Source organism: Scyliorhinus torazame, chromosome 11 (genome assembly GCF_047496885.1).
Source record: "Scyliorhinus torazame isolate Kashiwa2021f chromosome 11, sScyTor2.1, whole genome shotgun sequence".
In the NCBI taxonomy this organism is placed as follows: domain Eukaryota; kingdom Metazoa; phylum Chordata; class Chondrichthyes; order Carcharhiniformes; family Scyliorhinidae; genus Scyliorhinus; species Scyliorhinus torazame.
In genome coordinates, this window is record NC_092717.1 from 215,902,583 (window position 1) to 215,925,237 (window position 22,655).

At 45.5% G+C, this 22,655-nt stretch overlaps 1 protein-coding gene across 4 annotated transcripts in view; it reads left to right on the top strand.

The window, feature by feature from the left end:
* Positions 1-22,655, top strand: part of trpn1 (transient receptor potential cation channel, subfamily N, member 1) — a 466,288-nt gene that overhangs the window by 273,819 nt on the left and 169,814 nt on the right. For all 4 annotated transcript variants that reach the window (XM_072468296.1, XM_072468298.1, XM_072468299.1 and 1 more), the window contains one exon: positions 2,365-2,478. In XM_072468296.1, the coding sequence (XP_072324397.1) occupies positions 2,365-2,478 (114 nt within the window). The remainder of the gene's footprint in view (positions 1-2,364; positions 2,479-22,655) is intronic.

Sequence of the window (22,655 nt, forward strand, 5' to 3'; positions counted from 1 at the left end):
ATGCAGGTAGGGCAGTGGATGTTGTCTATATGGACTTAAGTAAGGCCTTTGACAAGGTCCCTCATGGTAGACTAGTACAAAAGGTGAAGTCACACGGGATCAGGGGTGAGCTGGCAAGGTGGATACAGAACTGGCTACGTCATAGAAGGCAGAGAGTAGCAATGGAAGGATGCTTTTCCAATTGGAGGGCTGTGACCAGTGGTGTTCCACAGGGATCAGTGCTGGGACCTTTGCTGTTTGTAGTATATATAAATGATTTGGAGGAAAATGTAACTGGTCTGATTAGTAAGTTTGCAGAAGACACAAAGGTTGGTGGAATTGCGGATAGCGATGAGGACTGTCAGAGGATACAGCAGGATTTAGATTGTTTGGAGACTTGGGTGGAGAGATGGCAGATGGAGTTTAATCTGGATAAATGTGAGGCAACGCATTTTGGAAGGTCTAATGCAGGTAGGGAATATACAGTGAATGGTAGAACCCTCAAGAGTATTGAAAGTCAAAGAGATCCATGAGTACAGGTCCACAGGTCACTGAAAGGGGCAACACAGGTGGAGAAGGTAGTCAAGAAGGCATACGGCATGCTTGCCTTCATTGGCCGGGGCATTGAGTATAAGAATTGGCAAGTCATGTTGCAGCTGTATAGAACCTTAGTTAGGCCACACTTGGAGTATAGTGTTCAATTCTGGTCGCCACACTACCAGAAGGATGTGGAGGGTTTAGAGAGGGTGCAGAAGAGATTTGCCAGAATGTTGCCTGGTATGGAAGGCATTAGCTATGAGGAGCGGTTGAATAGGGCGACCTGATAGAGGTCTACAAAATTATGAGGGGCATAGACAGAGTGGATAGTCAGAGGCCTTTCCCCGGGGTAGAGGGGTCAATTACTAGGGAGCATAAGTTTAAGGTGAGAGGAGCAAGGTTTAGAGGAGATGTATGAGGCAAGTTATTTACACAGAGGGTAGTGGGTGCCTGGAACTCGCTACCGGAGGAGGTGGTGGAAGCAGGGACGATAGTGACATTTAAGGGGCATCTTGACAAATACATAAATAGGATGGGAATAGAGGGATACGGACCCAGGAAGTGTAGAAGATTGTAGTTTAGTCGGGCAGCATGGTCGGCACGGGCTTGGAGGGCCGAAGGGCCTGTTCCTGTGCTGTACATTTCTTTGTTCTTTGTTCTTTAAACCAAGCAGTTTCTTCCGGTCCTGCTGTGCTGAATGCGGGTAGGTGTCCGCTGTGTCTGTGGATTGTACATTCTTCTATGACGTGGTGCATAGTTTGTTGTATAGGGGGCTGACAGTAATGCCCCATCTGTGGAGGTTGGTCAAGCAGGGGCCATGGCCATTCCTGAACCTATTAATGGTGGACCACACTTTCCCTGAAAGGTTTAAACTAGATCATTGTTGGTTGGGTTTGAGACCAGGTACTTGTTCGTCATGACCAATGATTCCCATTCATTTGTCCAGGTGGAATTTGCATTGAAGTCCTGTGTGGGAGGGTTTTTCCAGATCGGCTTTCTAGACGGGAGTCGTACCTTGAGTGGGCTGAATAGATCAACATGAAGTGGCAAGTGGTGGAGGGGGGCGGGGGCATTGTAAACTTTTACTATCAATTTGTGGGTTATTGGAGCTCAGTGGATATGTGGAGGAGTGATGTTTGCCAGGACAGAGAATGGTTTTGAACATAATGTTCCAGTAATGATACACATGGTAGCATTCAGCGAGATATCAACTCTGTGTGTGTGTGTGATGATCTTGGTCAAACAGGGGAACAGCATTCTGCTACTGAGTGTGAGAGTACGAGTGCTGAGGCTCGGAGGGTGGTGGTAACTGCAGCCCATGTCGAGCTGGCTAGTTTGGCAATCAAGTTGTTTCTGGACCTGACCTTGGCAGCAGTTGTCCCCAGAAGGTCAGCGTCCTTTCCAAGGTCACTCTGAGGCACGCTGGAGTTGGGTGGTGCTTTAACTTGTAGCCATTCATTTGAGTGTTAATCTTTTTACTGGCTTTTGAATTATAAAGATGCGGTAGGCCGGATGCTGTTTTTGCAGGGCCTGGCTCGAGTCCCTGTGTTGCACAATTATTCAATTTGTTTATTGAGAAACAACAAATAAGCTAAAAAAAAAATTATGTTTGAACAGCCAGGCAAACCATTCTAATTCTATTCACCTATTCTCACTGCATATAGGCTGGTTTAGCTCAGTGGGCTAGACAGCTGGTTTGTGATGCAGAACAAGACCAGCAGCGCGGGTTCAATTCCCATACCAGCTTACCCAAACAGGCGCCGAGATGTGGCACCGAGGGGCTTTTCACAGTTAACTTCATACTGTGACAATAAAAGGTTATTATTATTATTCATTCTTGCTTTTCAGCACAAGGATCAGTTGCCTCTACACTGTGCAGCTAGTCGACCCAGTGGGGCACTGAACATCGTGCAGACGTTGCTGAAGTCCTCAAACAAAGATGCCCGGTTCATACAAGATAAGGTAGGCGACGGACAATCATCGTCATTATTAGCTGCAGCTGAGTAGACTGCACTGTTATTCTCTTCCTGGTAGCACTTTCCCAGGTTGGTGACAATTTCTGCAGCATTACCCGTACGATTCCAGTGGTTAGGCAAGCGGATCACGGATTGAACATGATGTCACCAAGTGGATCACTGATTGAATGTGATGTCATCAAGTGAGTCACAGATTGCAAATGATGTCACTGATTGGATCACTCATTGAACCTGGTGTCACTGAGTGGATCACAGATTGAATGTGGTGTCACTGAATGGATCACAGATTGAACCTGGTGTCACTGAGTGGATCACAAGATTGAATGTGGTGTCACTGAATGGATCACAGATTGAATGTGGTGTCACTGAGTGGATCACAGAGTGAATATGGTGTCACTGAGTGGATCACAGATTGAATGTGGTGTCAGCGAATGGATCACAGATTGAATGTGGTGTCACTGAGTGGATCACAGATTGAATGTGGTGTCACTGAGTGGATCACAGAGCGAATATGGTGTCACTGAGTGGATCACAGATTGAATGTGGTGTCACGGAGTGGATCACAGATTGAATGTGGTGTCACTGAGTGGATCACATATTGAATGTGGTGTCACTGAGTGGATCTCAGATTGAATGTGGTGTCACTGAGTGGATCACATATTGAATGTGGTGTCACTGAGTGGATCTCGGATTGAATGTGGTGTCGCTGAGTGGATCACAGATTGAATGTGGTGTCACTGAATGGATCACAGATTGAATGGGGTGTCACTGAATGGATCACAGATTGAATGTGGTGTCACTGAGTGGATCACAGATTGAATGAGGGTGTCACTGACTGGATCACAGATTGAATGAGGGTGTCACTGAGTGGATCACAGATTAAATGTGGTGTCACTGAGTGGATCACAGATTGAATGTGGTGTCACTGAGTGGATCACAGATTGAATGTGGTGTCACTGAGTGGATCACAGATTGAATGTGGTGTCACTAATTGGATCACAGATTGAATTTGGTGTCACTGAATGGATCACAGATTGAATGTGGTGTCACTGAGTGGATCTCAGATTGAATGTGGTGTCACTGAATGGATCACAGATTGAATGTGGTGTCACTGAATGGATCACAGATTGAATGTGGTGTCACTGAGTGGATCACAGGTTGAACGTGGTGTCAGTGAATTGATCACAGATTGAATGTGGTGTCACTGAGTGGATCACAGGTTCAATGTGGTGTCACTGAGTGGATCACAGATTGAATGTGGTGTCACTGAATGGATCACATATTGAATGTGGTGTCACTGAATGGATCACAGATTGAATGTGGTGTCACTGAGTGGATCACAGATTGAATGTGGTGTCACTTAATGGATCACAGATTGAATGTGGTGTCACTGAGTGGATCACAGATTGAATGTGGTGTCACTGAGTGGATCACAGATTGAGTGTGGTGTCACTGAGTGGATCACAGATTGAATGTAGTGTCACTAATTGGATCACAGATTGAATTTGGTGTCACTGAATGGATCACAGATTGAATGTGGTGTCACTGAGTGGATCTCAGATTGAATGTGGTGTCACTGAATGGATCACAGATTGAATGTGGTGTCACTGAATGGATCACAGATTGAATGTGGTGTCACTGAGTGGATCACAGGTTGAACGTGGTGTCAGTGAATTGATCACAGATTGAATGTGGTGTCACTGAGTGGATCACAGATTCAATGTGGTGTCACTGAGTGGATCACAGATTGAATGTGGTGTCACTGAATGGATCTCATATTGAATGTGGTGTCACTGAATGGATCACAGATTGAATGTGGTGTCACTGAGTGGATCACAGATTGAATGTGGTGTCACTGAATGGATCACAGATTGAATGTGGTGCCACTGAGTGGATCACAGGTTGAATGTGGTTCACTGAATGGATCACAGATTGAATGTGGTGTCACTGAGTGGATCTCAGATTGAATGTGGTGTCACTGAATGGATCACAGATTGAATGTGGTGTCACTGAGTGGATCACATATTGAATGTGGTGCCACTGAATGGATCACAGAATGAATGTGGTGTCACTGAGTGGATCACAGGTGGAATGTGGTGTCACTGAGGGGATCACAAATTGAAAGTGGTGTCACTGAGTGGATCACAGATTAAATGTGGTGTCAGTGAATGGATCACATATTGAATGTGGTGTCACTGAGTGGATCACAGATTGAATGTGGTGTCACTGAGTGGATCACAGATTGAATGTGGCGTCACTGAGTGGATCACAGATTGAATGTGGTGTCACTGAGTGGATCACAGATTGAATGCGGTGTCACTGAGTGGATCACATATTGAATGGGGTATCACTGCGTGGATCACAGATTGAATGTGGTGTCACTGAATGGATCACAGATTGAATGGGGTACCACTGAGTGGATCACAGATTGAATGTGGTGCCACTGAGTGGATCACAGATTGAATGGGGTATCACTGAGTGGATCACAGATTGAATGTGGTGTCACTGAGTGGATCACAGATTGAATGTGGTGTCACTGAGTGGATCACATATTGAATGTGGTGTCACTGAGTGGATCTCAGATTGAATGTGGTGTCACTGAGTGGATCACAGATTGAATGTGATGTCACTGAGTGGATCACAGAGTGAATATGGTGTCGCTGAGTGGATCACAGATTGAATGTGGTGTCACTGAGTGGATCACAGATTGAATGTGGTGTCACTGAGTGGATCACAGAGTGAATATGGTGTCACTGAGTGGATCACAGATTGAATGTGGTGTCAGCGAATGGATCACAGATTGAATGTGGTGTCACTGAGTGGATCACAGATTGAATGTGGTGTCACTGAGTGGATCACAGAGCGAATATGGTGTCACTGAGTGGATCACAGATTGAATGTGGTGTCACTGAGTGGATCACAGAGTGAATGTGGTGTCACTGAGTGGATCACAGATTGAATGTGGTGTCACGGAGTGGATCACAGATTGAATGTGGTGTCACTGAGTGGATCACATATTGAATGTGGTGTCACTGAGTGGATCTCAGATTGAATGTGGTGTCACTGAGTGGATCACATATTGAATGTGGTGTCACTGAGTGGATCTCGGATTGAATGTGGTGTCGCTGAGTGGATCACAGATTGAATGTGGTGTCACTGAATGGATCACAGATTGAATGGGGTGTCACTGAATGGATCACAGATTGAATGTGGTGTCACTAATTGGATCACAGATTGAATTTGGTGTCACTGAATGGATCACAGATTCAATGAGGGTGTCACTGACTGGATCACAGATTGAATGAGGGTGTCACTGAGTGGATCACAGATTCAATGTGGTGTCACTGAGTGGATCACAGATTGAATGTGGTGTCACTGAGTGGATCACATATTGAATGTGGTGTCACTGAGTGGATCACAGATTGAATGTGGTGTCACTAATTGGATCACAGATTGAATTTGGTGTCACTGAATGGATCACAGATTGAATGTGGTGTCACTGGGTGGATCTCAGATTGAATGTGGTGTCACTGAATGGATCACAGATTGAATGTGGTGTCACTGAATGGATCACAGATTGAATGTGGTGTCACTGAGTGGATCACAGGTTGAACGTGGTGTCAGTGAATTGATCACAGATTGAATGTGGTGTCACTGAGTGGATCACAGGTTCAATGTGGTGTCACTGAGTGGATCACAGATTGAATGTGGTGTCACTGAATGGATCACATATTGAATGTGGTGTCACTGAATGGATCACAGATTGAATGTGGTGTCACTGAGTGGATCACAGATTGAATGTGGTGTCACTTAATGGATCACAGATTGAATGTGGTGTCACTGAGTGGATCACAGATTGAATGTGGTGTCACTGAGTGGATCACAGATTGAATGAGGGTGTCACTGAGTGGATCACAGATTGAATGAGGGTGTCACTGAGTGGATCACAGATTCAATGTGGTGTCACTGAGTGGATCACAGATTGAATGTGGTGTCACTGAGTGGATCACAGATTGAATGTGGTGTCACTGAGTGGATCACAGATTGAATGTAGTGTCACTAATTGGATCACAGATTGAATTTGGTGTCACTGAATGGATCACAGATTGAATGTGGTGTCACTGAGTGGATCTCAGATTGAATGTGGTGTCACTGAATGGATCACAGATTGAATGTGGTGTCACTGAATGGATCACAGATTGAATGTGGTGTCACTGAGTGGATCACAGGTTGAACGTGGTGTCAGTGAATTGATCACAGATTGAATGTGGTGTCACTGAGTGGATCGCAGATTCAATGTGGTGTCACTGAGTGGATCACAGATTGAATGTGGTGTCACTGAATGGATCTCATATTGAATGTGGTGTCACTGAATGGATCACAGATTGAATGTGGTGTCACTGAGTGGATCACAGATTGAATGTGGTGTCACTGAATGGATCACAGATTGAATGTGGTGCCACTGAGTGGATCACAGGTTGAATGTGGTTCACTGAATGGATCACAGATTGAATGTGGTGTCACTGAGTGGATCTCAGATTGAATGTGGTGTCACTGAATGGATCACAGATTGAATGTGGTGTCACTGAGTGGATCACATATTGAATGTGGTGCCACTGAATGGATCACAGAATGAATGTGGTGTCACTGAGTGGATCACAGGTGGAATGTGGTGTCACTGAGGGGATCACAAATTGAAAGTGGTGTCACTGAGTGGATCACAGATTAAATGTGGTGTCAGTGAATGGATCACATATTGAATGTGGTGTCACTGAGTGGATCACAGATTGAATGTGGTGTCACTGAGTGGATCACAGATTGAATGTGGCGTCACTGACTGGATCACAGATTGAATGTGGTGTCACTGAGTGGATCACAGATTGAATGTGGTGTCACTGAGTGGATCACATATTGAATGGGGTATCACTGAGTGGATCACAGATTGAATGTGGTGTCACTGAATGGATCACAGATTGAATGGGGTACCAGTGAGTGGATCACAGATTGAATGTGGTGTCACTGAGTGGATCACAGATTGAATGGGGTATCACTGAGTGGATCACAGATTGAATGTGGTGTCACTGAGTGGATCACAGATTGAATGTGGTGTCACTGAGTGGATCACAGATTGAATGTGGTGTCACTTAATGGATCACAGATTGAATGTGGTGTCACTGAGTGGATCACAGATTGAATGTGGTGTCACTGAGTGGATCACAGATTGAATGAGGGTGTCACTGAGTGGATCACAGATTGAATGAGGGTGTCACTGAGTGGATCACAGATTCAATGTGGTGTCACTGAGTGGATCACAGATTGAATGTGGTGTCACTGAGTGGATCACAGATTGAATGTGGTGTCACTGAGTGGATCACAGATTGAATGTAGTGTCACTAATTGGATCACAGATTGAATTTGGTGTCACTGAATGGATCACAGATTGAATGTGGTGTCACTGAGTGGATCTCAGATTGAATGTGGTGTCACTGAATGGATCACAGATTGAATGTGGTGTCACTGAATGGATCACAGATTGAATGTGGTGTCACTGAGTGGATCACAGGTTGAACGTGGTGTCAGTGAATTGATCACAGATTGAATGTGGTGTCACTGAGTGGATCACAGATTGAATGTGGTGTCACTGAATGGATCTCATATTGAATGTGGTGTCACTGAATGGATCACAGATTGAATGTGGTGTCACTGAGTGGATCACAGATTGAATGTGGTGTCACTGAATGGATCACAGATTGAATGTGGTGCCACTGAGTGGATCACAGGTTGAATGTGGTTCACTGAATGGATCACAGATTGAATGTGGTGTCACTGAGTGGATCTCAGATTGAATGTGGTGTCACTGAATGGATCACAGATTGAATGTGGTGTCACTGAGTGGATCACATATTGAATGTGGTGCCACTGAATGGATCACAGAATGAATGTGGTGTCACTGAGTGGATCACAGGTGGAATGTGGTGTCACTGAGGGGATCACAAATTGAAAGTGGTGTCACTGAGTGGATCACAGATTAAATGTGGTGTCAGTGAATGGATCACATATTGAATGTGGTGTCACTGAGTGGATCACAGATTGAATGTGGCGTCACTGGGTGGATCACAGATTGAATGTGGTGTCACTGAGTGGATCACAGATTGAATGTGGTGTCACTGAGTGGATCACATATTGAATGGGGTATCACTGAGTGGATCACAGATTGAATGTGGTGTCACTGAATGGATCACAGATTGAATGGGGTACCACTGAGTGGATCACAGATTGAATGTGGTGTCACTGAGTGGATCACAGATTGAATGGGGTATCACTGAGTGGATCACAGATTGAATGTGGTGTCACTGAGTGGATCACAGGTTGAATGTGGTGTCACTGAGTGGATCACAGATTGAATGTGGTGTCACTGAGTGGATCACATATTGAATGTGGTGTCACTGAGTGGATCTCAGATTGAATGTGGTGTCACTGAGTGGATCACAGATTGAATGTGATGTCACTGAGTGGATCACAGAGTGAATATGGTGTCGCTGAGTGGATCACAGATTGAATGTGGTGTCACTGAGTGGATCACAGATTGAATGTGGTGTCACTGAGTGGATCACAGAGTGAATATGGTGTCACTGAGTGGATCACAGATTGAATGTGGTGTCAGCGAATGGATCACAGATTGAATGTGGTGTCACTGAGTGGATCACAGATTGAATGTGGTGTCACTGAGTGGATCACAGAGCGAATATGGTGTCACTGAGTGGATCACAGATTGAATGTGGTGTCACTGAGTGGATCACAGAGTGAATGTGGTGTCACTGAGTGGATCACAGATTGAATGTGGTGTCATGGAGTGGATCACAGATTTAATGTGGTGTCACTGAGTGGGTCACATATTGAATGTGGTGTCACTGAGTGGATCTCAGAATGAATGTGGTGTCACTGAGTGGATCACATATTGAATGTGGTGTCACTGAGTGGATCACAGATTCAATGTGGTGTCACTGAGTGGATCACAGATTGAATGTGGTGTCACTGAGTCGATCACAGATTGAATGTGGTGTCACTGAGTGGATCACAGATTGAATGTGGTGTCACTGAGTGGATCACATATTGAATGTGGTGTCACTGAGTGGATCTCAGATTGAATGTGGTGTCACTGAGTGGATCACATATTGAATGTGGTGTCACGGAGTGGATCACAGATTGAATGTGGTGTCACTGAGTGGATCACATATTGAATGTGGTGTCACTGAGTGGATCTCAGATTGAATGTGGTGTCACTGAGTGGATCACATATTGAATGTGGTGTCACTGAGTGGATCTCGGATTGAATGTGGTGTCGCTGAGTGGATCACAGATTGAATGTGGTGTCACTGAATGGATCACAGATTGAATGGGGTGTCACTGAATGGATCACAGATTGAATGTGGTGTCACTAATTGGATCACAGATTGAATTTGGTGTCACTGAATGGATCACAGATTGAATGAGGGTGTCACTGACTGGATCACAGATTGAATGAGGGTGTCACTGAGTGGATCACAGATTAAATGTGGTGTCACTGAGTGGATCACAGATTGAATGTGGTGTCACTGAGTGGATCACAGATTGAATGTGGTGTCACAGAGTGGATCACAGATTGAATGTGGTGTCACTAATTGGATCACAGATTGAATTTGGTGTCACTGAATGGATCACAGATTGAATGTGGTGTCACTGAGTGGATCTCAGATTGAATGTGGTGTCACTGAATGGATCACAGATTGAATGTGGTGTCACTGAATGGATCACAGATTGAATGTGGTGTCACTGAGTGGATCACATATTGAATGGGGTATCACTGAGTGGATCACAGATTGAATGTGGTGTCACTGAATGGATCACAGATTGAATGGGGTACCACTGAGTGGATCACAGATTGAATGTGGTGTCACTGAGTGGATCACAGATTGAATGGGGTATCACTGAGTGGATCACAGATTGAATGTGGTGTCACTGAGTGGATCACAGATTGAATGTGGTGTCACTGAGTGGATCACAGATTGAATGTGGTGTCACTGAGTGGATCACATATTGAATGTGGTGTCACTGAGTGGATCTCAGATTGAATGTGGTGTCACTGAGTGGATCACAGATTGAATGTGATGTCACTGAGTGGATCACAGAGTGAATATGGTGTCGCTGAGTGGATCACAGATTGAATGTGGTGTCACTGAGTGGATCACAGATTGAATGTGGTGTCACTGAGTGGATCACAGAGTGAATATGGTGTCACTGAGTGGATCACAGATTGAATGTGGTGTCAGCGAATGGATCACAGATTGAATGTGGTGTCACTGAGTGGATCACAGATTGAATGTGGTGTCACTGAGTGGATCACAGAGCGAATATGAAGTCACTGAGTGGATCACAGATTGAATGTGGTGTCACTGAGTGGATCACAGAGTGAATGTGGTGTCACTGAGTGGATCACAGATTGAATGTGGTGTCACGGAGTGGATCACAGATTTAATGTGGTGTCACTGAGTGGGTCACATATTGAATGTGGTGTCACTGAGTGGATCTCAGATTGAATGTGGTGTCACTGAGTGGATCACATATTGAATGTGGTATCACTGAGTGGATCACAGATTCAACGTGGTGTCACTGAGTGGATCACAGATTGAATGTGGTGTCACTGAGTGGACCACAGATTGAATGTGGTGTCACTGAGTGGATCACAGATTGAATGTGGTGTCACTGAGTGGATCACATATTGAATGTGGTGTCACTGAGTGGATCTCAGATTGAATGTGGTGTCACTGAGTGGATCACATATTGAATGTGGTGTCACGGAGTGGATCACAGATTGAATGTGGTGTCACTGAGTGGATCACATATTGAATGTGGTGTCACTGAGTGGATCTCAGATTGAATGTGGTGTCACTGAGTGGATCACATATTGAATGCGGTGTCACTGAGTGGATCTCGGATTGAATGTGGTGTCGCTGAGTGGATCACAGATTGAATGTGGTGTCACTGAATGGATCACAGATTGAATGGGGTGTCACTGAATGGATCACAGATTGAATGTGGTGTCACTAATTGGATCACAGATTGAATTTGGTGTCACTGAATGGATCACAGATTGAATGAGGGTGTCACTGACTGGATCGCAGATTGAATGAGGGTGTCACTGAGTGGATCACAGATTAAATGTGGTGTCACTGAGTGGATCACAGATTGAATGTGGTGTCACTGAGTGGATCACAGATTGAATGTGGTGTCACTGAGTGGATCACAGATTGAATGTGGTGTCACTAATTGGATCACATATTGAATTTGGTGTCACTGAATGGATCACAGATTGAATGTGGTGTCACTGAGTGGATCTCAGATTGAATGTGGTGTCACTGAATGGATCACAGATTGAATGTGGTGTCACTGAATGGATCACAGATTGAATGTGGTGTCACTGAGTGGATCACAGGTTGAACGTGGTGTCAGTGAATTGATCACAGATTGAATGTGGTGTCACTGAGTGGATCACAGGTTCAATGTGGTGTCACTGAGTGGATCACAGATTGAATGTGGTGTCACTGAATGGATCACATATTGAATGTGGTGTCACTGAATGGATCACAGATTGAATGTGGTGTCACTGAGTGGATCACAGATTGAATGTGGTGTCACTTAATGGATCACAGATTGAATGTGGTGTCACTGAGTGGATCACAGATTGAATGTGGTGTCACTGAGTGGATCACAGATTGAATGAGGGTGTCACTGAGTGGATCACAGATTGAATGAGGGTGTCACTGAGTGGATCACAGATTCAATGTGGTGTCACTGAGTGGATCACAGATTGAATGTGGTGTCACTGAGTGGATCACAGATTGAATGTGGTGTCACTGAGTGGATCACAGATTGAATGTAGTGTCACTAATTGGATCACAGATTGAATTTGGTGTCACTGAATGGATCACAGATTGAATGTGGTGTCACTGAGTGGATCTCAGATTGAATGTGGTGTCACTGAATGGATCACAGATTGAATGTGGTGTCACTGAATGGATCACAGATTGAATGTGGTGTCACTGAGTGGATCACAGGTTGAACGTGGTGTCAGTGAATTGATCACAGATTGAATGTGGTGTCACTGAGTGGATCGCAGATTCAATGTGGTGTCACTGAGTGGATCACAGATTGAATGTGGTGTCACTGAATGGATCTCATATTGAATGTGGTGTCACTGAATGGATCACAGATTGAATGTGGTGTCACTGAGTGGATCACAGATTGAATGTGGTGTCACTGAATGGATCACAGATTGAATGTGGTGCCACTGAGTGGATCACAGGTTGAATGTGGTTCACTGAATGGATCACAGATTGAATGTGGTGTCACTGAGTGGATCTCAGATTGAATGTGGTGTCACTGAATGGATCACAGATTGAATGTGGTGTCACTGAGTGGATCACATATTGAATGTGGTGCCACTGAATGGATCACATATTGAATGTGGTGTCACTGAGTGGATCACAGATTGAATGTGGTGTCACTGAGTGGATCACAGATTGAATGTGGCGTCACTGACTGGATCACAGATTGAATGTGGTGTCACTGAGTGGATCACAGATTGAATGTGGTGTCACTGAGTGGATCACATATTGAATGGGGTATCACTGAGTGGATCACAGATTGAATGTGGTGTCACTGAATGGATCACAGATTGAATGGGGTACCACTGAGTGGATCACAGATTGAATGTGGTGTCACTGAGTGGATCACAGATTGAATGGGGTATCACTGAGTGGATCACAGATTGAATGTGGTGTCACTGAGTGGATCACAGATTGAATGTGGTGTCACTGAGTGGATCACAGATTGAATGTGGTGTCACTTAATGGATCACAGATTGAATGTGGTGTCACTGAGTGGATCACAGATTGAATGTGGTGTCACTGAGTGGATCACAGATTGAATGAGGGTGTCACTGAGTGGATCACAGATTGAATGAGGGTGTCACTGAGTGGATCACAGATTCAATGTGGTGTCACTGAGTGGATCACAGATTGAATGTGGTGTCACTGAGTGGATCACAGATTGAATGTGGTGTCACTGAGTGGATCACAGATTGAATGTAGTGTCACTAATTGGATCACAGATTGAATTTGGTGTCACTGAATGGATCACAGATTGAATGTGGTGTCACTGAGTGGATCTCAGATTGAATGTGGTGTCACTGAATGGATCACAGATTGAATGTGGTGTCACTGAATGGATCACAGATTGAATGTGGTGTCACTGAGTGGATCACAGGTTGAACGTGGTGTCAGTGAATTGATCACAGATTGAATGTGGTGTCACTGAGTGGATCACAGATTGAATGTGGTGTCACTGAATGGATCTCATATTGAATGTGGTGTCACTGAATGGATCACAGATTGAATGTGGTGTCACTGAGTGGATCACAGATTGAATGTGGTGTCACTGAATGGATCACAGATTGAATGTGGTGCCACTGAGTGGATCACAGGTTGAATGTGGTTCACTGAATGGATCACAGATTGAATGTGGTGTCACTGAGTGGATCTCAGATTGAATGTGGTGTCACTGAATGGATCACAGATTGAATGTGGTGTCACTGAGTGGATCACATATTGAATGTGGTGCCACTGAATGGATCACAGAATGAATGTGGTGTCACTGAGTGGATCACAGGTGGAATGTGGTGTCACTGAGGGGATCACAAATTGAAAGTGGTGTCACTGAGTGGATCACAGATTAAATGTGGTGTCAGTGAATGGATCACATATTGAATGTGGTGTCACTGAGTGGATCACAGATTGAATGTGGCGTCACTGGGTGGATCACAGATTGAATGTGGTGTCACTGAGTGGATCACAGATTGAATGTGGTGTCACTGAGTGGATCACATATTGAATGGGGTATCACTGAGTGGATCACAGATTGAATGTGGTGTCACTGAATGGATCACAGATTGAATGGGGTACCACTGAGTGGATCACAGATTGAATGTGGTGTCACTGAGTGGATCACAGATTGAATGGGGTATCACTGAGTGGATCACAGATTGAATGTGGTGTCACTGAGTGGATCACAGATTGAATGTGGTGTCACTGAGTGGATCACAGATTGAATGTGGTGTCACTGAGTGGATCACATATTGAATGTGGTGTCACTGAGTGGATCTCAGATTGAATGTGGTGTCACTGAGTGGATCACAGAGTGAATATGGTGTCGCTGAGTGGATCACAGATTGAATGTGGTGTCACTGAGTGGATCACAGATTGAATGTGGTGTCACTGAGTGGATCACAGAGTGAATATGGTGTCACTGAGTGGATCACAGATTGAATGTGGTGTCAGCGAATGGATCACAGATTGAATGTGGTGTCACTGAGTGGATCACAGATTGAATGTGGTGTCACTGAGTGGATCACAGAGCGAATATGGTGTCACTGAGTGGATCACAGATTGAATGTGGTGTCACTGAGTGGATCACAGAGTGAATGTGGTGTCACTGAGTGGATCACAGATTGAATGTGGTGTCATGGAGTGGATCACAGATTTAATGTGGTGTCACTGAGTGGGTCACATATTGAATGTGGTGTCACTGAGTGGATCTCAGAATGAATGTGGTGTCACTGAGTGGATCACATATTGAATGTGGTGTCACTGAGTGGATCACAGATTCAATGTGGTGTCACTGAGTGGATCACAGATTGAATGTGGTGTCACTGAGTCGATCACAGATTGAATGTGGTGTCACTGAGTGGATCACAGATTGAATGTGGTGTCACTGAGTGGATCACATATTGAATGTGGTGTCACTGAGTGGATCTCAGATTGAATGTGGTGTCACTGAGTGGATCACATATTGAATGTGGTGTCACGGAGTGGATCACAGATTGAATGTGGTGTCACTGAGTGGATCACATATTGAATGTGGTGTCACTGAGTGGATCTCAGATTGAATGTGGTGTCACTGAGTGGATCACATATTGAATGTGGTGTCACTGAGTGGATCTCGGATTGAATGTGGTGTCGCTGAGTGGATCACAGATTGAATGTGGTGTCACTGAATGGATCACAGATTGAATGGGGTGTCACTGAATGGATCACAGATTGAATGTGGTGTCACTAATTGGATCACAGATTGAATTTGGTGTCACTGAATGGATCACAGATTGAATGAGGGTGTCACTGACTGGATCACAGATTGAATGAGGGTGTCACTGAGTGGATCACAGATTAAATGTGGTGTCACTGAGTGGATCACAGAGTGAATGTGGTGTCACTGAGTGGATCACAGATTGAATGTGGTGTCACAGAGTGGATCACAGATTGAATGTGGTGTCACTAATTGGATCACAGATTGAATTTGGTGTCACTGAATGGATCACAGATTGAATGTGGTGTCACTGAGTGGATCTCAGATTGAATGTGGTGTCACTGAATGGATCACAGATTGAATGTGGTGTCACTGAATGGATCACAGATTGAATGTGGTGTCACTGAGTGGATCACATATTGAATGGGGTATCACTGAGTGGATCACAGATTGAATGTGGTGTCACTGAATGGATCACAGATTGAATGGGGTACCACTGAGTGGATCACAGATTGAATGTGGTGTCACTGAGTGGATCACAGATTGAATGGGGTATCACTGAGTGGATCACAGATTGAATGTGGTGTCACTGAGTGGATCACAGATTGAATGTGGTGTCACTGAGTGGATCACAGATTGAATGTGGTGTCACTGAGTGGATCACATATTGAATGTGGTGTCACTGAGTGGATCTCAGATTGAATGTGGTGTCACTGAGTGGATCACAGATTGAATGTGATGTCACTGAGTGGATCACAGAGTGAATATGGTGTCGCTGAGTGGATCACAGATTGAATGTGGTGTCACTGAGTGGATCACAGATTGAATGTGGTGTCACTGAGTGGATCACAGAGTGAATATGGTGTCACTGAGTGGATCACAGATTGAATGTGGTGTCAGCGAATGGATCACAGATTGAATGTGGTGTCACTGAGTGGATCACAGATTGAATGTGGTGTCACTGAGTGGATCACAGAGCGAATATGAAGTCACTGAGTGGATCACAGATTGAATGTGGTGTCACTGAGTGGATCACAGAGTGAATGTGGTGTCACTGAGTGGATCACAGATTGAATGTGGTGTCACGGAGTGGATCACAGATTTAATGTGGTGTCACTGAGTGGGTCACATATTGAATGTGGTGTCACTGAGTGGATCTCAGATTGAATGTGGTGTCACTGAGTGGATCACATATTGAATGTGGTATCACTGAGTGGATCACAGATTCAACGTGGTGTCACTGAGTGGATCACAGATTGAATGTGGTGTCACTGAGTGGACCACAGATTGAATGTGGTGTCACTGAGTGGATCACAGATTGAATGTGGTGTCACTGAGTGGATCACATATTGAATGTGGTGTCACTGAGTGGATCTCAGATTGAATGTGGTGTCACTGAGTGGATCACATATTGAATGTGGTGTCACGGAGTGGATCACAGATTGAATGTGGTGTCACTGAGTGGATCACATATTGAATGTGGTGTCACTGAGTGGATCTCAGATTGAATGTGGTGTCACTGAGTGGATCACATATTGAATGTGGTGTCACTGAGTGGATCTCGGATTGAATGTGGTGTCGCTGAGTGGATCACAGATTGAATGTGGTGTCACTGAATGGATCACAGATTGAATGGGGTGTCACTGAATGGATCACAGATTGAATGTGGTGTCACTAATTGGATCACAGATTGAATTTGGTGTCACTGAATGGATCACAGATTGAATGAGGGTGTCACTGACTGGATCGCAGATTGAATGAGGGTGTCACTGAGTGGATCACAGATTAAATGTGGTGTCACTGAGTGGATCACAGATTGAATGTGGTGTCACTGAGTGGATCACAGATTGAATGTGGTGTCACTGAGTGGATCACAGATTGAATGTGGTGTCACTAATTGGATCACATATTGAATTTGGTGTCACTGAATGGATCACAGATTGAATGTGGTGTCACTGAGTGGATCTCAGATTGAATGTGGTGTCACTGAATGGATCACAGATTGAATGTGGTGTCACTGAATGGATCACAGATTGAATGTGGTGTCACTGAGTGGATCACAGGTTGAACGTGGTGTCAGTGAATTGATCACAGATTGAATGTGGTGTCACTGAGTGGATCACAGGTTCAATGTGGTGTCACTGAGTGGATCACAGATTGAATGTGGTGTCACTGAATGGATCACATATTGAATGTGGTGTCACTGAATGGATCACAGATTGAATGTGGTGTCACTGAGTGGATCACAGATTGAATGTGGTGTCACTTAATGGATCACAGATTGAATGTGGTGTCACTGAGTGGATCACAGATTGAATGTGGTGTCACTGAGTGGATCACAGATTGAATGAGGGTGTCACTGAGTGGATCACAGATTGAATGAGGGTGTCACTGAGTGGATCACAGATTCAATGTGGTGTCACTGAGTGGATCACAGATTGAATGTGGTGTCACTGAGTGGATCACAGATTGAATGTGGTGTCACTGAGTGGATCACAGATTGAATGTAGTGTCACTAATTGGATCACAGATTGAATTTGGTGTCACTGAATGGATCACAGATTGAATGTGGTGTCACTGAGTGGATCTCAGATTGAATGTGGTGTCACTGAATGGATCACAGATTGAATGTGGTGTTACTGAATGGATCACAGATTGAATGTGGTGTCACTGAGTGGATCACAGGTTGAACGTGGTGTCATTGAATTGATCACAGATTGAATGTGGTGTCACTGAGTGGATCACAGATTCAATGTGGTGTCACTGAGTGGATCACAGATTGAATGTGGTGTCACTGAATGGATCTCATATTGAATGTGGTGTCACTGAATGGATCACAGATTGAATGTGGTGTCACTGAGTGGATCACAGATTGAATGTGGTGTCACTGAATGGATCACAGATTGAATGTGGTGCCACTGAGTGGATCACAGGTTGAATGTGGTTCACTGAATGGATCACAGATTGAATGTGGTGTCACTGAGTGGATCACATATTGAATGTGGTGCCACTGAATGGATCACAGAATGAATGTGGTGTCACTGAGTGGATCACAGGTGGAATGTGGTGTCACTGAGGGGATCACAAATTGAAAGTGGTGTCACTGAGTGGATCACAGATTAAATGTGGTGTCAGTGAATGGATCACATATTGAATGTGGTGTCACTGAGTGGATCACAGATTGAATGTGGTGTCACTGAGTGGATCACAGATTGAATGTGGCGTCACTGAGTGGATCACAGATTGAATGTGGTGTCACTGAGTGGATCACAGATTGAATGTGGTGTCACTGAGTGGATCACATATTGAATGGGGTATCACTGAGTGGATCACAGATTGAATGTGGTGTCACTGAATGGATCACAGATTGAATGGGGTACCACTGAGTGGATCACAGATTGAATGTGGTGTCACTGAGTGGATCACAGATTGAATGGGGTATCACTGAGTGGATCACAGATTGAATGTGGTGTCACTGAGTGGATCACAGATTGAATTAGGTGTCACTGAGTGGATCACATATTGAATGTGGTGTCACTGAGTGGATCTCAGATTGAATGTGGTGTCACTGAGTGGATCACATATTGAATGTGATGTCACTGAGTGGATCACAGAGTGAATATGGTGTCGCTGAGTGGATCACAGATTGAATGTGGTGTCACTGAGTGGGTCACAGATTGAATGTGGTGTCACTGAATGGATCACAGATTGAATGTGGTGTCACTGAGTGGATCACATATTGAATGTGGTGTCACTGAGTGGATCTCAGATTGAATGTGGTGTCGCTGAGTGGATCACAGATTGAATGTGGTGTCACTGAATGGATCACAGATTGAATGTGGTGTCACTGAATGGATCACAGATTGAATGTGGTATCACTGAGTGGATCTCAGATTGAATGTGGTGTCACTGAGTGGATCTCAGATTGAATGTGGTGTCACTGAGTGGATTACAGATTCAATTTGGTGTCACTGAGTGGATCTCAGATTGAATGTGGTGTCACTGAATGGATCACAGATTGAATGTGGTGTCACTGAGTGGATCACAGATTCAATGTGGTGTCACTGAGTGGATCACAGATTGAATGTGGTGTCACTGAGTGGATCACAGATTGAATGTGGTATCACTGAGTGGATCTCAGATTGAATGTAGTGTCACTGAGTGGATCTCAGATTGAATGTGGTGTCACTGAGTGGATCACAGAGTGAATGTGGTGTCACTGAGTGGATCACAGATTGAATGTGGTGTCACTGAGTGGATCACAGATTGAATGTGGTATCACTGTGTGGATCTCAGATTGAATGTGGTGTCACTGAGTGGATCTCAGATTGAATGTGGTGTCACTGAGTGGATCACAGATTCAATGTGGTGTCACTGAGTGGATCACAGATTGAATGAGTTATCACTGAGTGGATCACTACATTTGATGTCGCAAAGGCAGTTGAGAGATAATGCAAGCTTATTTCAGCCAAGTTGGAGTCTTGCAGCTGTTTTTAAATTGTTACCAAGGCTGGAATTTACATGGGTGGGCCTCGACCCCGGCAACAGGGTCAATTCCTGATCAGGAACCCGGAATTGGCCAGAGCAAGATGTTGGGCGAGATCTTCCCAGAGGCGTCCAATTAATAAGTTATCTCCAGGAGCCAATTCAGTTAGGGCTTTTGCTGGGTTCTCCAGTTGCAGTCCATGCATATGGCTGCTGGCAGCTCTTTCAGCACGAGAAAATGCAGCGTCATCGAGATGCCTTGAGTAGGACTTACACCATTCGTGGAGACATCAATCTCACTGACATGGCTCCAGTGGCATTGTCTTGCTCCAGAGGACACATGAGCTTTGAGAATTACTGCAAGTAAATTAATAAATGACCTTAAAGGTTTCGCATCTCAGATCTCCCACTGTGAAGTCGCCTTGGTGGCGTTGCTGGACTCCAGACACAGCAGGGAGTCAGCAACAACACAAAACCTGTCTCCTTCCATGCAAATGGGTAGGTATGAGTCTTTCATTGCCTATGACTGCCTCCCGTGGACACATTGCCAAACTCATTCACAGCCCGCTTCTAGTAAATCTGCCGGAGGCAGAAACCTATCGGTGAGCTTTCCCAGCTTCATTGGACGGCATGAGAGCACAGTGGTTAGCACGGTTACTTCACAGCACCAGTGACCTGTGTCGGTTCCCGGCTTGGGCCACTGTCTGTGCAGAGTCTGTACGTTCTCCCTGTATCTGCGTGGGTTTCCTCCGGGCGCTTCGGTTTCCTCCCACAAGTTCCGAAAGACGTGCTTGTTAGGTGAATTGGACTTTTTGAATTCTCCCTCAGTGCACCCGAACAGGCACCGGAATGTGGTGACTAGGAACTTTTCACAGTAACTTCATTGCAGTGTTAATGTGACACTTGTGACACTAATAAAGATTATTATTATTATCCCTATTTTCCTAGTATCCTTCCCCCAACCTCCTATCCTGCCTCCAAGGAATATTCTGGCCTGAGAGAGCCTGATAGAATTAAGCTCATGCAATTTTCCGATGCGCGCAGAATTGTATCTTGTAAAATGACTGCCCAAAGGTTCTAGGGTGTGCTGGTTACAAAGCCCCATCGAAGGAGTTGTGGTGGAACCTTGAGACTCTTTCTGCACCTATTTTCTTCACTTGGTCAAAATCCTCCTTCCCTAACAGCACTGTGGGCGTACCTACACCACATGGACTGCAGAGATACAAGAAGGCCACTCACCACCATCTTCTCAAGGGATAGGAATGGGCAATGTCCGCATCCCATGAACGAATAAATTATTTTTATTTTAACTCACTGGGCCCAATTCTCCAGAAAAATGTCTATGTGTGGTAGCGAGCGGGAACTGCCGCGAGCTTCCCGGCGCTCGGCCCAGCGAGGCCAGCAATGCAATTCAATGTTAATTGGTCCACTTATCAAGGCCTCATGGGTTTCCTGTTGCAAATAAAGGCTCGCCAGCCCCCCCGTTAATAAGCACTTAAGCTGCACTTGCTCAGCCAACCCCAGCCAGCTCACAACAGTGGTGCCCAGGAGACCGGCCCCAAGTTTTGTGGATACTAACCTGGGGCGGATGCTAGACACGGTAGAGGCCTGAAGGGATGACCTGTTCCCCTGAGGGTCCCTGAGGGTGAGCCACAAGGCAGCCAGTGCTGCCTGGGATGAGATGGCGACAGCTATCAGCTTGAGGAGTGTGACCAGGAGGACTGGCCTCAGTGCAGGAAGAAGGTCAATGACCTACAGCGGGCAGCATGAGTGAGTAGAAACCAACACCCCCCCCCCACCACACCCCCCAAGGGGGCATCCACACCCCAGCTCTCCATGTGACCTCCAACCCTTCCTCCACCCCCTTCCCCCCTAAACCAACCCCTGCAACCCCTCCTTCACCCCCCCCCCTCCCCACCACTGTGAACCACACATGTGGTTACCGATGCCCTCTCTGTATCTCCTCAGGAAAAGCTCTCCCATATCCATCAAAAGAGGGCCCAGATTGGTGGAGGAGTGCCGTACATAAGAATCCTCACCTCCTTCGAGGAGCTTGCCCTGGAGATGACGGGGGGTTTCGAGGATAGATTGGTCTGCCACAGAGGTGAGAACCACCGGCCTCCACCCGGTGGATCTGTCAAAGTGAGTTATTGCATTACTGACTGATCAATCCCTCCCACTAACCCCATGTCCATTCTCCAGCAGGTCATCAAGCCAACGGCATCGGCCCATCCCAGGCGCTCTCCCGACTCCCAGGCAAACCTCAGAGGAGTGCTCCGAGGATGCCACCGTAGTCGCAGCACAGCTGTCATCCCCACCCCCCACCAGCGCAGATACACACACCTTGGTGGGACATGTTAGTGGACAGGCTTCCGGGGCACAATCTGGTGAGCCCTACACCTCTGATGATGCACATCGGGTGGAGGCAGGAACCCCCAGGCGAAAAAGCAGTTGGAGGGTTACCGGATCCCAGGACCCAGCTGGGTCTCAGCCTGACGCTGAGCCTCTGGTACAGATGTACCCAGAGCTGGTGGAGATGATAGGGACCAACCTGGATGT